Source organism: Clytia hemisphaerica, unplaced genomic scaffold (genome assembly GCF_902728285.1).
Source record: "Clytia hemisphaerica strain Z4C2 unplaced genomic scaffold, Clytia hemisphaerica genome assembly, whole genome shotgun sequence".
In the NCBI taxonomy this organism is placed as follows: Eukaryota; Metazoa; Cnidaria; class Hydrozoa; order Leptothecata; family Clytiidae; genus Clytia; species Clytia hemisphaerica.
In genome coordinates, this window is record NW_027103806.1 from 536,210 (window position 1) to 549,486 (window position 13,277).

The 13,277-nt window shown below is 37.5% G+C and overlaps 2 protein-coding genes across 2 annotated transcripts in view; both read left to right on the forward strand.

The window, feature by feature from the left end:
* LOC136806441 (serine-rich adhesin for platelets-like) overlaps positions 1–11,405 on the forward strand; it is a 31,053-nt gene extending 19,648 nt beyond the window's left edge. Inside the window, exons 13-16 of the mRNA XM_067063019.1 lie at positions 407–432; positions 612–844; positions 7,451–8,391; positions 10,953–11,405. Coding sequence (XP_066919120.1) covers positions 407–432; positions 612–844; positions 7,451–8,391; positions 10,953–11,116 — 1,364 coding nt within the window. The 3' untranslated portion in view covers positions 11,117–11,405. The remainder of the gene's footprint in view (positions 1–406; positions 433–611; positions 845–7,450; positions 8,392–10,952) is intronic.
* LOC136806432 (uncharacterized) lies at positions 1,575–5,072 on the forward strand. Its single transcript, XM_067063008.1, has 4 exons — positions 1,575–2,221; positions 2,750–2,869; positions 3,542–3,658; positions 4,563–5,072. Exons 1-4 carry the CDS (start codon positions 1,687–1,689, stop codon positions 4,904–4,906), a joined length of 1,116 nt encoding a protein of 371 aa, XP_066919109.1. The 5' UTR covers positions 1,575–1,686; the 3' UTR covers positions 4,907–5,072.
* Positions 11,406–13,277: the final 1,872 nt, after the last annotated feature.

The window sequence follows — 13,277 nt, forward strand, 5'->3', positions numbered from 1 at the left end:
TTTCCAGAAAAGAACCGTACAGCAGGTCCATCCCTCTGTGGCTGGAAATGCTGTAACCCCTGGAATTCCAAACAATTTCAGGTGTAAACCCCTCTGGAAATCTGTAGGATTTAAAAGCTATCCCCATGGAAGTATCTCCCTATGGAATTCCGCCACATATCAAACCTTACCCCTTTGGAATGGAAATGGACCTCCACAACAGGGGGTATACGGTTTTCTCCTGGAAAAGCCCAATGGAGGTGTCCACTTATCGGAAATTTTTTTACAAGAATATGACTAGAAAACGGTCGGTAATTTTTTGTCTGTTATCAAAGGTGTTTGTCTTTTAGAGTGTCGGCTAATTGAAGGTTCTACTACTATAATTGTATGCGCTTACTGATTGTTTTTCACTTGTTTTTTTTTTCAGCTCTCAGGCCTGCCTTCAAATACAAGGTAATGAAGTTTTAAGATTTTACTAAAATTAAAATATGTAGGGACAATATTTCAAAGATTTTAAAGCAGAAATAATACATCTCAACCTATAATTTGCAAGTGCAAAATCTGTTCTACACCTTTTTAAATACTGTAGATTTTCTTTAGAAAGTATATTCAATGTTCACGTTTTTTTATAGAATGATTATACTTTTCAACGGTTCGGTAAAATACCACCTGTTAATGACCCGTTCGGTGAATCCAAGATGGCAGACTCAGCTTTGAAAGAATCATTAATGTCAGTCCGCCATGTCGATAAAGAAGATGAGGAGTTGCTAAGCAGCATAATGGTAGCATCCAATGCCATGGTTACGGATTTATACAACATCAGAGATCTTATGCAGAACATACGGAAACGGTTTTTGACTTTCAGGTATGCTTCAGTTTTTTATCTTTTGCAAAACTGCCCGCCTGAATAAGGCATTGAAACAACTCATTTTTTCAGTTTGATTGGTCTCGGTGCATTGGTTTTTTTAATTTGTCGATTGTTTTGTGCGGTTTTATATATTTTGCGCCAAAATCCCGCTCCTGTAGAAATTTGAAAAGTGATTTTTGCATGATTTTTTTCACTTTACTTCAATTTCTCAAGTTTTGGTTGCTGAAATTACAAATACAAAAACTTCGTGAAAAGCTTTCCCGTTAACCAATATTTATGAGAACCGGATCACGGTATTTTTTTCTATCGGCCTTCATGGAATTTGTTTTGAAAGTTCTTTTAATGTAGATCTTCAATATCTGGGTCTCATAAAATTTAGATTCAATACAGAGGTCATTAAACTCCCTTTAAATATTCACAAGCCCAACCGTAACTTGCTTAAGTTGCTTACATTTTCTGCTGCCAAAATAGATTTTCGAATCATTTTGTCCTATTTCAGACATTTTTTAATAATTAAAATTCTCACGCAGATGTTTACGACATTTTAAGGAATTTATGCTTAAATGTTTATAAGTGTCGATACTCGATTCAACGAAATTTCCGAAATTCCAAACTGAATTTTGATTTGAATCAATCGATAAATATTCATCATGACATTTTTAACAAACAGAGTAACCTCTTTCAGAGTAAGTTGAAACTGGTTGTTTACTGAATTAACAGCGTGGGGTCTATTTACTAAAGTTTGATTTCTCGAGAATTTTTTTGAACATTGGAATATTTGGTTTGTGGTGGTGTATAGTCATCCGTGATTTGGATTGTTTTCTTGTGACCACAATAAGATGAGCCCGTTCACCATTGTCTTATTTTCGTTCACTTTGGCGCTTCATCTGTTCATACTTGAAGCGACGCATTACTCAATAATCGCATTGCTCGGCCGCCCGACATCATGGGAGGCCGACTATCATTTAGAAGTGGATTACGATACATGTTGTCAGGAAATGTGTAGAGCCAACGAGTCGTGTAAATCGTACGATCAAATATGGCAGCCGAGTCGTGATATCTACGAATGCCGTTTTTACAGTAAAAATTATCAAGTCTTAAAAGCGGAAGGGGAGAAATTGGAGCTGATCCCGAGAGTGCAATATTACTCTAAGATGTATCAAGTCACAAGCTGCGAGGGCTGGTGGGAGGCCGGTGCAAGATCGACTGGTGATTACAAAATTTCCAGTGATGGGACAACACAATTTTGTTTCGAGTTGACGTCCTGTGATGATGTTGTGAAGCAAGGTCTGTTGTCACCCAAAACGACATCTGAAGACTTTGGAACGTCTCTTGGTGAAAGTGATTTTCAAATTCGACTACACGAAGCTGGAGGTTAGTTGCATTCTCCTTCATTCAGAATTTAGGCTAATAATGTGACTATAATAATGGGAATATTTCCTCGAAGATTTAAATTCTTCCAAAAATGAACTACTTAAGGCGTACAAACTTTCGGGAGGCCGAAAAATCGCGAAATTTACAACATAAACTCTAGCAAATTCAAGGAAAAAAACATTTTTGGTGAGCGTAAACTTTTTTTGCGGATTAAGACACCTTTTCATGATTAGAAGTTTAACCGATTTTCTATTTTGCCAAGAATTTTTCGCGAACATAAACTTTCGCGAATGGCACTAACAAGAATTTTTAAAGATATTGACTTTTTGCGAAAAAGAGCAAAACATTTCTTTCATTAAACCAAACGTTTCAACCTTTTCCAAAATGTTTCTGTTCGCGAAAGTATGTACGTCTAGGACTTATTACTACGAAGAATATTTTTAACGAGTGTCAATAACAAGGGACGAGAGGAAAAAGCGTTAAATAGTCTCTTAATTTATTTCTTGTACAAAGTCATTTTTTTCGTAGGTCAAATATTGAATGTACGTTGCGCCAACATTCTAGGAAAAGCATGGACAATTTTTCAGAAACGAATGAACCCTCAACAGTACCCTTTCAATAAGAAGACATGGGCTCAATTTAAAACGGGTAAGGGAACGAATGAACGATTTTGTTGGGAAGTCTGTTACGAGTAAAATTTATAAAGAACATTTCATACATTTTTAAACTTTTTGATTGCAATTTTCCTAATCATTTTAATCGTGAACTTTAACGCAAAATTTTTAGAATGTTCAAATATGATTGAAGTTTGCATCTGACGTCAAAAGTGTTTTTCCTTTCATGGAAGGATGGACTAGGTCGTGTGGTTTCTTCCTTATTTTATTGAACTAGTCTGATATGGTCGTCGGAACGTCTGTTATATGAATCTAATATGATGATACAATTATCAACCCATGGCGTCGCGGCGAGGTTTCGAGGAGAATAGCGGCAATGAATTTACAAGGAAAATTCTTTTGATGACAGTATCGGAAACATAAAAACAAAGTTTGAAACTTTTAAGTCCCAAATAAGTTGAAGACTCCCTAAGTTTATAAACTTGAATGCCGTGTAAATTCGATTTATTGACGTTCGAACTGCAGTTGACGCTCTACGATCCGTTACACTCCATTATTTGATAATATTGAAAGTGACCGTCAACGACGTTCCACTATTCGATAGGCTCCCTTATTCGATGAAAATCCAATCCCCCTTGAAAATCGAATTAGAGAGCGTCAACTGTATAACATTATAGTAAGAAAGCAGCATTTTTATTGCGTTTAGGATTTTCTGACAGTGTTGGAGATTTCTATCTCGGTAACCGATGGATGAACAACATGTTGGGTGGAGGGAAAGTCAACAGGCTGATGGTTTTGGTTCGTAAAGGAACAGAATGGTCGGGTAGGAAGTTTTACGAACTTTTCTATTATATACCAGGTGCACCACAAAAAAAGTTAACAAATTTAACATTAGATTTTATAGATTTCTATGAGGTCGTTTATGTGCACTCTCTGAAAGGAACTTGTTTGTTCATCGAAGCATAACACAAATTCTATAAATGACACATCAAAATGTTAGTTAAAAGTTGAGAAAGCGAAATTCAATTTTTTAAACTTTTCATGGTTAACGCTGTTGACGTTATAAACATTAAGAAATAGACTTGCCATTGTAATTTTTATAACAACAAAACATCACTCATGAAAAGGTTTTTAATTTGATTTGAAGCTTGGAAAATCTAAAGACCAACCAGCAGTATTTTCATTTATTTTTGGCTTTTCGTTTTCTTTCAACCGATGTCAATTGAATATGTTTCAAAATTAACCAATGCCATATCCAACTTTTAAATAAGGGTGATTGAAATTTATCTGGTTGATTATAAACAAAACCACCCTTTTGAGGAGATGTATCATTTTTTGATGATTTCTATATTTTGACTTTTGACCCCCAAAAAAATTGTGTAAGGACTTGTATATGAAAGGTTGGATAAGGTTTATTCATAATATGCATCACTGGAGAGTCTTTAATAACTTTTGAAATTTTCCACCCAATACGTCACTTAAACAATAGAAAAAGTGACGTATTGGGTGGAACAAAAACAGAAAAGTTGCATAATTTCGTGAAGTCATTGCAGTGGTGCATATCATGAATAGTAAACTCTCCCTAATTCGAACCCGCTATAATTCGAATGTTTCTGTAATTCGAACTAAAACATTGATCCCCTTAGTTGGAAAGTGGTATAAATTACTCTCTATAATTCGAAGATCGAATTAGAGAGTGGCAACAGTATCTTTTCCATTTCTTTCAGGTGAGAAGTATGAAAAATTCAAGACGAAAGGTGACAAATATAACTACGAAGCCGTGATCAGTGACCCTGCAGCGCCGCAAGATTCCATCGCAGGGTGGCTTAGTCTCCACTTAAACGAGCAAAGAGATTTTATTACTATTGATCGTGATCCTGCAGATGTCGAATGTTCAAAGTTGGGGTTCAATGGTGAAGGGTACGCTGGATGGAGAGGGGGACACCCTGATGCGTGTGTTGAGGAATATTGGTTGTTTCCAAACGCGCGTGTTCCTCAAAGATTCTTACCGAACAGGGTTCTTGAGAAGTTTGATGCCAATATCATGATGTTCCATCATGCAGAGGACTGATTTTAATTTCACTTTATGTTTAATTTATCTGATCATTTGGCGGCCGCCCACGCTTAAGCTATAAAGAAGTGGGCCAATTTTCCATTGGAGAGAGATGATAGTCGGCCTTTTATGTTTCGCATTCCAAGTCGGGTTCAACTACCCTTGCGCGCAAACCAAACGCAAAGTATTTCGGTAAAGTATTTCAAACGGTGAAAGCGAGGAATGGGGTTACCAGGCCTCCCGCTGCAAGATTCTTGACGCGGTAATATAAACCTTCCAGATGTTGAAATTTTCCCGACCATGAGAGCTTTAGAGTGCCGAATGAAAATTTCTTCATCTGGTTGCCAGAGAACTTTTTCATGTTTGTTTGAACGCACGAGTACATCAAAGTAATCTCCGAGCAGATTTGATACTTTGTGCATGACATGTATTTATGCTCTAAAGGCCATTGCTCCGTAAGAGGTTGGGGCATCGCTTTTATCTTTTTCATCCATATTTGGGATGAATATTAAATGAGATTTGAAGTGCGGTGATTGGCTAAAATGAAGCAATCGCACCAAAATAAAGTGCCTATATTAAAGACATAATAATTAGAACACGGTCACTTTCGCTTTAAAGCAAAAAACAACGCGGTTTTTAATGTTTTTGTTGAACAACCAGGTCAGATCGTCACATTCACCATATCTTTGCAGAGAAGAGCGTGGTATGTGCAGAATGGATGATCTGTTATAAAATCAACCTCTGATTTGATGGCAATATTATTTTTATTAATACAAGAAGATAAATTACTTTCATAAAGATCAGATTAGGTTGAGGCTAAGTAATCCTTAAGAATCGATATGGGATATTGCAACGTGCTCTTATTTTTTCAGACTCGGATTCTGTACACCTTGTTGGTGTCATTAGGAAAGTCAGTTATCCAGGCACATCGAAAATTGAAGATAGTATGTTTAACTTTCTTTATATATTACCTTTAAATATCTAAAAAAAAGGAGCATTTTCCCTCCTTTTTTGATGCATTTTTTAAGTAGCTATTTTTAATACCTTAAAGGAAGAAATTTTGCTGTGAAGAAAATTTAGCGGATTTGGCGGATTTTGCCGAAATTAAGTTCCCGACAAAATTTATATTTTCCACCATCCGCCAAATTAAGTTCCCGCCAAATTTAAGTTTTCTTATATTTTGTTCGATTTTTCACTACTATTAAGACCCTAAATGGGCGTATTTTCACACTGATTTTGAACCTTGAAACTCATAGTCCACCATATTAAATTCCCGCCAAAAATTCTTCCTTTAATGTAGATAATTTTTAGCCATTTTTAGCAGATTTTCGTAGTATGTGATTTATATGATTCATTTTTTGTAAGGCACTGTAAATAAGCAAAAGTCAATCAAGAAGAAGAGGCCTTTATGAAGAAGATGTACTCTCACTATTTATGGATTTCTGGAGTTTCAAAATTTTAGGTGAAACTTTGCCTTTAAACCTTAAATAGAATTATGAAAAACATCTGATATCGTTTTTTATGCTAATATACGGCAATTTTGGCTGAGAGCTTCGGAATGATGCTTGAAATCCTTTGATACAAGTTGACTCGATCCAACCTTTTCGCAAAAATGTAAAAACTCCCTAGGAATTTCTTCTTAAATTACCCCCTGGAAATGTTCGTCCGCCTTCCGCAAGATTTGTTACAAATTTATACAGCAAATTTTCTTTACAATTCTTACCTCTGTCTATGATTTAAAAGCCCTGCTTCTTGCTTACCCTTCATTTTAAAAGACATTTTTTGTTCCCATCCCTCCCTACTTCTGATTCTTTGGAAAGTGTTACCTCTTTCGTCTCTGTTCTACCAGAAGGTATCTTATGTATAACGTAAGCGTAGTACACTCTGTGCGCATTCCCGTACGGAGACCTCTGCGATGAAGTATGATTTATAAATAGCAACACTTCTCTCGTCGTCTCCCCTCTCACACCAACACTTCGTCACAGCGGTCGGTTTGAAAAATCTCAAATGACAACAGACCCTCTACGGCAATGAATTTTGATACTGGGTCTGTGTACAGACAAATAATGTTCTACCTATACGGCAATAGATTTTGAATTTCCGTAGATATCATGTCTGGAGGACTCTGATCAATCGTATAATCATAATAAGCAATTTTCACTGAAGATTGCCATCATCTTTGATGTCATGAAACTTTGAGTATGAAATTGAAATCGTTTTCTTTACTCAAACTAGTATAATAAGCAATAATAATGGTTATTGCTTACTTTTAAAACATATTTCCCGAACCCAAGTTAAGGAGAACCAAAACTTCAAATGTTTTAGCGATTAAACAACGTACACGTTTTTTTATAAGAACATCCAAAAATAAGAACATCCAAAATTTTTGAAGCCTTTGGGTGTTCTTAACATGTTCTTATTTTAGCTATTTTTTGAGTATTTTTGTCCATTTTCCTAAAAAACTGGGTGTTTTAGAGTCCGCGAAGCCGTGTGTTCTTATATAGTTTGTTCTTATAAAAAAACATGTGAAGTGATTTTTCCCTTTTCTCTCTTTTTTCACAGTACGAACAACGCTTTGGAGGATGCTGATAAATCATACAATCATCTGGATAACGAACAATTGGAGAAACTTCTCCGAGAAATGGATTCTTCTAATGAACAATACAAAACTGTTGAAAACCAGACTCCTCCATGTGCCAGCACATCTCAGATTCAACGTAGTGGATCCCAGGAAGCGGGAGGAGAAAAGGCGATTCAACCTTCAGGAGATAAGGCGATTCAACCTTCAGGAGATAAGGCGATTCAACCTTCAGGAGATAAGGCGATTCAACCTTCAGGAGATAACGTGACTCAGAATTTGGGAGTTACCGCAACTCTGGATTCAGGAGATAATGAAACATTAAATGAAGAGTCTATATTATCTACTGATAGAACTGAAGCCTTACCTTGTGGAGATAACAAAATCATAGAATCAGAGGATTCCTTGCAAACTATCGAGTCTGAAAAGACTCAAATTGGACGCATAGAGACTTTAGGTGAAATTACAACTAAGAACAATTCTGACCAATCACATATTCAAGATATTGAAATGAACGAATCAAATCACAGTACCGACACGAACAGCCAATCAGATCGTAGTACCGTTGGTCTCAGCCAATCAGTGTGTAATGCGGATTTGAACGACCAATCAGAAGCGGATACGGAAACGGCCGACGAACAAGGCAACGAGTCATCGGCAACACTCGTTAGTAATACCGACGAATTCAAAATCAAAACCGAGAACGAACACTCGCATCAGACTCTTGAAAATGAAATGAAAACTGAAAATAATAATAGGGACAATGAACATAGACCTTTGGCTACGTTCGGTAAATTACCACCGTTCTCATTCGAGGGATTGGATCAAGCGGCGATCGTAGGTCGTTTCAAACTTTTACTTGAAGTGGAGAAAATAGAACATGAGATAGAAGAACGAGTACAACAGCTGAACCGACATCTAGACGGTAAGTGATTTTCCAACTGTTTAAGTGTCCATCAGCCCAGCTTGTTTTCAAATTTCTATATTACAGTAGACTTCTAATGGGAGCATCGAAAGTGCCAATTATTTTCCTAAATTTTGAAGATAGAAAAAATGTGAAATTTTGAAGGTACATGTATGTATGTATGGAAAATGTCCAGACTCCAATCTTGGTATCAAAAGTGCCAACTTAATGATTTCTTTTTAATCCCAGCAAAATCTTTTGATAATTTCTGCGAAACTCGTACTGTACGTACTCGTACTACATGCGTTTAGTTTACAAATGTTTAATTTCCGGTTATTATTTTTCTCAAAGATTAAAATGCTCTGGATTGCATCTTCAATTCTAAATATTATGCTAGAATTGAACCCTTAGCTAAAGATATGGCAAACAGACGAATTGGTTTACACTCCCCGGAGGGGGTACTAGTTTTGTAGAATAACGGGGGATTGCTACCCGAATTTTAGGCTCTAAAATCGAAATTTTGTGAATTTTGGGATCCTTACCGGTACTTTTTTCCTTGAATTTAGTCTCATTAGGAATAAATGTTTGAGTATTTGATACTTTTGTAATCCATAGGGGGTATTATATTTTTACGACCCTTAAAGGGATTTTGAAGGTCCAAAAAGACACCCTTAAGGCCTCAAGGGTGGTTCATACCCGTATTCTCCGCCCCTGTCTCACGGCCTCGGTAGAAGTTTTCCCCTCAGTGGGGATAAAAAATTTTATTGAAAGCCCAATGGGGATAGAAATTATATTGTTTCAAGGTTAAAAATCTAGTGGGGATGGCTTTGGAGTGCAATTTTTACTCGTTTAATTTTGAATGGGGATGAAATCAAAGTCAATTTCCCAGTGGGGCTGAAATTCCAGGGTATTTTCCCAACGAGGACAAAATTTTTGCCAAATTTTCCCTATGGGGCTGTGTTCCAAGTGGGTCCGTGACACAGGGGTGTATTCTCCATTTGCATAAGTACCCCCTCCCTCCCTTCGCACTCAGAGCATAAGTACCCCCTCCCCTCCCTTCGCATTCAAAGCATAAGTACGCCCTCCCTCCCTTCGCATTCAAAGCATAAGTACCCCCTCCCTCCCTTCGCACTCAAAGCATAAGTACCCCCTCCCTCCCTTCGCACTCAAAGCATAAGTACCACCCCCTTTTCGCACCAAAGCATAATACCCCCCCTCCCTCCCTTCGCACTCAAAGCAAAGTTACCCCCTCCCTCCTTCGCACTCTCAAGCATAAGTACCCCCTCCCCTCCCTTCGCACTCAAAGCATAAGTACCCCTCCCTCCCCTCCCTTCGCACTCAAAGCATAAGTACCCCCTCCCTCCCTTCGCACTCAAAGCATAAGTACCCCCTCCCTCCCTTCGCACTCAAAGCATAAGTACCCCCCCTCCCTCCCTTCGCACTCAAAGCATAAGTACCCCCTCCCCTCCCTTCGCACTCAAAGCATAAGTACCCCCTCCCTCCCTTCGCACTCAAAGCATAAGTACCCCCTCCCCTCCCTTCGCACTCAAAGTATAAGTACCCCCTCCCTCCCTTCGCATTCAAAGCATAAGTACCCCCTCCCTTCGCACTCAAAGCATAAGTACCCCCTCCCCTCCCTTCGCCTCAAAGTACCCCCCTCCCTCCCTTCGCCACTCAAAGCATAAGTACCCCCTCCCTCCCTTCGCACTCAAAGCATAAGTACCCCCCTCCCCTCCCTTCGCACTCAGAGCATAAGTACCCCCTCCCCTCCCTTCGCACTCAAAGCATAAGTACCCCCCCCCTCCCTTCGCACTCAAAGCATAAGTACCCCCTCCCTTTGCACTCATAAGTACCCCCTCCCTCCCTTCGCACTCAAAGCATAAGCACCCCCTCCCTTCGCACTCAAAGCATAAGTACCCCCTCCCTCCCTTCGCACTCAAAGCATAAGTACCCCCTCCCTCCCCCTCAAACATAACCGCACTCAAAGCATAAGTACCCCTCCCTCCCTCCCTTCGCACTCAAAGCATAAGTTACCCCCTCCCCTCCCTTCGCACTCAAAGCATAAGTACCCCCTCCCTCCCTTCGCACTCAAAGCATAAGTACCCCTCCCTCCCTTCGCACTCAAAGCATAAGTACCCCCTCCCTCCCTTCGCACTCAAAGCATAAGTACCCCCCTCCCTCCCTTCGCACTCAAAGCATAAGTACCCCCTCCCTCCCTTCGCACTCAAAGCATAAGTACCCCCCCCTCCCTCCCTTCGCACTCAAAGGCATAAGTACCCCCCCTCCCTCCCTTCGCACTCAAAGCATAAGTACCCCCTCCCTCCCTTCGCATTCAAAGCATAAGTACCCCCTCCCTCCCTTCGCACTCAAAGCATAAGTACCCCCTCCCTCCCTTCGCACTCAAAGCATTAGTACCCCCTCCCCTCCCTTTGCACTCAGTGCATAAGTACCCCCCCTCTCCCTTCGCACTCAAAGCATAAGTACCCCCCTCTCCTCCCTTTGCACTCAAAGTACATTAACTTCGGTTCTTAAACCTGTCACCAATACCAATCGTTTTATTTGTTCCACTTTTTATCCTTTAGTACTGGAAAGGGAATATGATCAAATCGACCGTTCAAAAGACGTTTTGCGTGACTTCAAGGAGAAGTTCAAGCTTCCAGACATGGATTCGTTATCCAAATATCTTCATAAAATCAAGTGGACAAGTATAATTAACGAAACACAACAACTCTTTTTGCAAACATAAACTTACAATTTACAATATTGTGCACACCATAATGTACTTGTAAGGTGCTGAAATATTCTATAAGACTCATTGAGTGAAAATATATAATATGTAAATACATAAAAAAAACAGTTGAACTTTCAAGTATAATACCTATCCTATCCTGTCTATATACATCAAATGTTAGATTCATTCTGTATGTTGGAGAATTTTCCCAGAACAGAATTGGGTTTTAAAACCAAAAATTCAATCTAATTTTTAAGTTTTCCATCTTTTGATTGAAATATTTATGGAATGACACTTTCAACAAGTTTTCTTTCGTTATACGCTATGTACAGAAAAGCTCTTTTTATACACGGAAAGGACAGTGAGGATTTGTAGTTTAAAGTCTATCCAGATATAATTGGCAGTGGAAACAAGAATAACTTTTAAGGCTTGGGGACACGAGAAGTTTTTTTCGCGTTGATGCAATGCAACATGCTTCATCCCACCAAAACAAGAAAAAAGTGCGTGTCTCATGGTTTTTGTTTTTGTTTCGTGTGACAACAAGAAGGGAAATACCCAAAAGACACGCTGATTTTGTCCCTAGGACAAAAGTGAGATTTAACTTTTATTGGTTGAAAGAATGATGAGGTGGAGACACGAGAAAGCGTTTCAGGTTAGAGGGATGGATTTGCACGAGGGGCAAATCACTCGAAAAATGGTGTACGAGATTTATGATTTATTTTTTATTTATGATTTATTTTTGATTTATTTTTGATTTATTTTTGATTTATTTTTGATTTTTGATTTATTTTTGATTTATGATTTATTTATGATTTATTTTTGATTGATTTATGATTTATTTTTGAATTATTTTTGATTTCTCTAATTTATGAATAGGAGTAATTTTATGGAAAATGTTTTCAAATTATAACGAACTGATAATCAAAATTATTGTCAAAAAATTAAAAAAAGTTGAAAAATTAATTAAAAAAAGTTGAAAAGACAATTTTTTTTCGAAATATTTTTTATTTATTATTAATTAATTTATGATTTATTTCTGATTTATTTTAGATTTATTGATTTATTTCTGATTTATTTTTAATTTATTGATTTATAAAATTGTGTACGAGATTTATTTTTGTGATTTGCCCCTCGGTGTTGCACTGCACCAACGCGAAAAAAACTTCTCGTGTCCCCAAACCTATAATTGCACTGTTCAAAAAAGATAAAACAACCCCCGTTTTCATTAAAAATTTGGAGATTTGTTTCACAGAAAAGTGCTAGCAAGGGGTATTTCGGGAAATGTGATATTTCCAAAAATTGGAAATATCTTGAAAATATGATGTTTCAATGAATTTCAAAATTGGAAATATCATGAAATATGGTATTTCCACAACTTTGGAAATATAGGAAAGTCATATTTACATATTTACAAAAGTATATGGAAATATCATATTTTCAAGATATTTCCAGGATTGGATATCTCTTATTTCGCCCAGTGTGAGTTATTTTATACGGAAATATATCTGCTCTGAAAAGCATTTGCCAGTGTAGATTAAGCAAACTACCTTACATACAAGAAAAGCATTTGACAATGAAGATTAAGCAAACTACCTTACATACAAGAAAAGCATTTGACAATGAAGATTAAGCAAACTACCTTACATACAAGAAAAGCATTTGACAGTGTAGATTAAGCAAACTACCTTACATACAAGAAAAGCATTTGACAGTGAAGATTAAGCAAACTACCTTACATACAAGAAAAGCATTTGACAGTGTAGATTAAGCAAACTACCTTACATACAAGAAAAGCATTTGACAGTGTAGATTAAGCAAACTACCTTACATAAAAGAAAAGCGATCGACAATGAAGATTAAGCAAACTACCTTACATAAAAGAAAAGCATTTGACAGTGTAGATTAAGCAAACTACCTTACATACAAGAAAAGCATTTGACAGTGAAGATTAAGCAAACTACCTTACATACAAGAAAAGCATTTGACAGTGAAGATTAAGCAAACTACCTTACATACAAGAAAAGCATTTTGACAGTGAAGATTAAGCAAACTACCTTACATACAAGAAAAGCATTTGACAGTGAAGATTAAGCAAACTACCTTACATACAAGAAAAGCATTTGACAATGAAGATTAAGCAAACTACCTTACATACAAGAAAAGCATTTGACAGTGA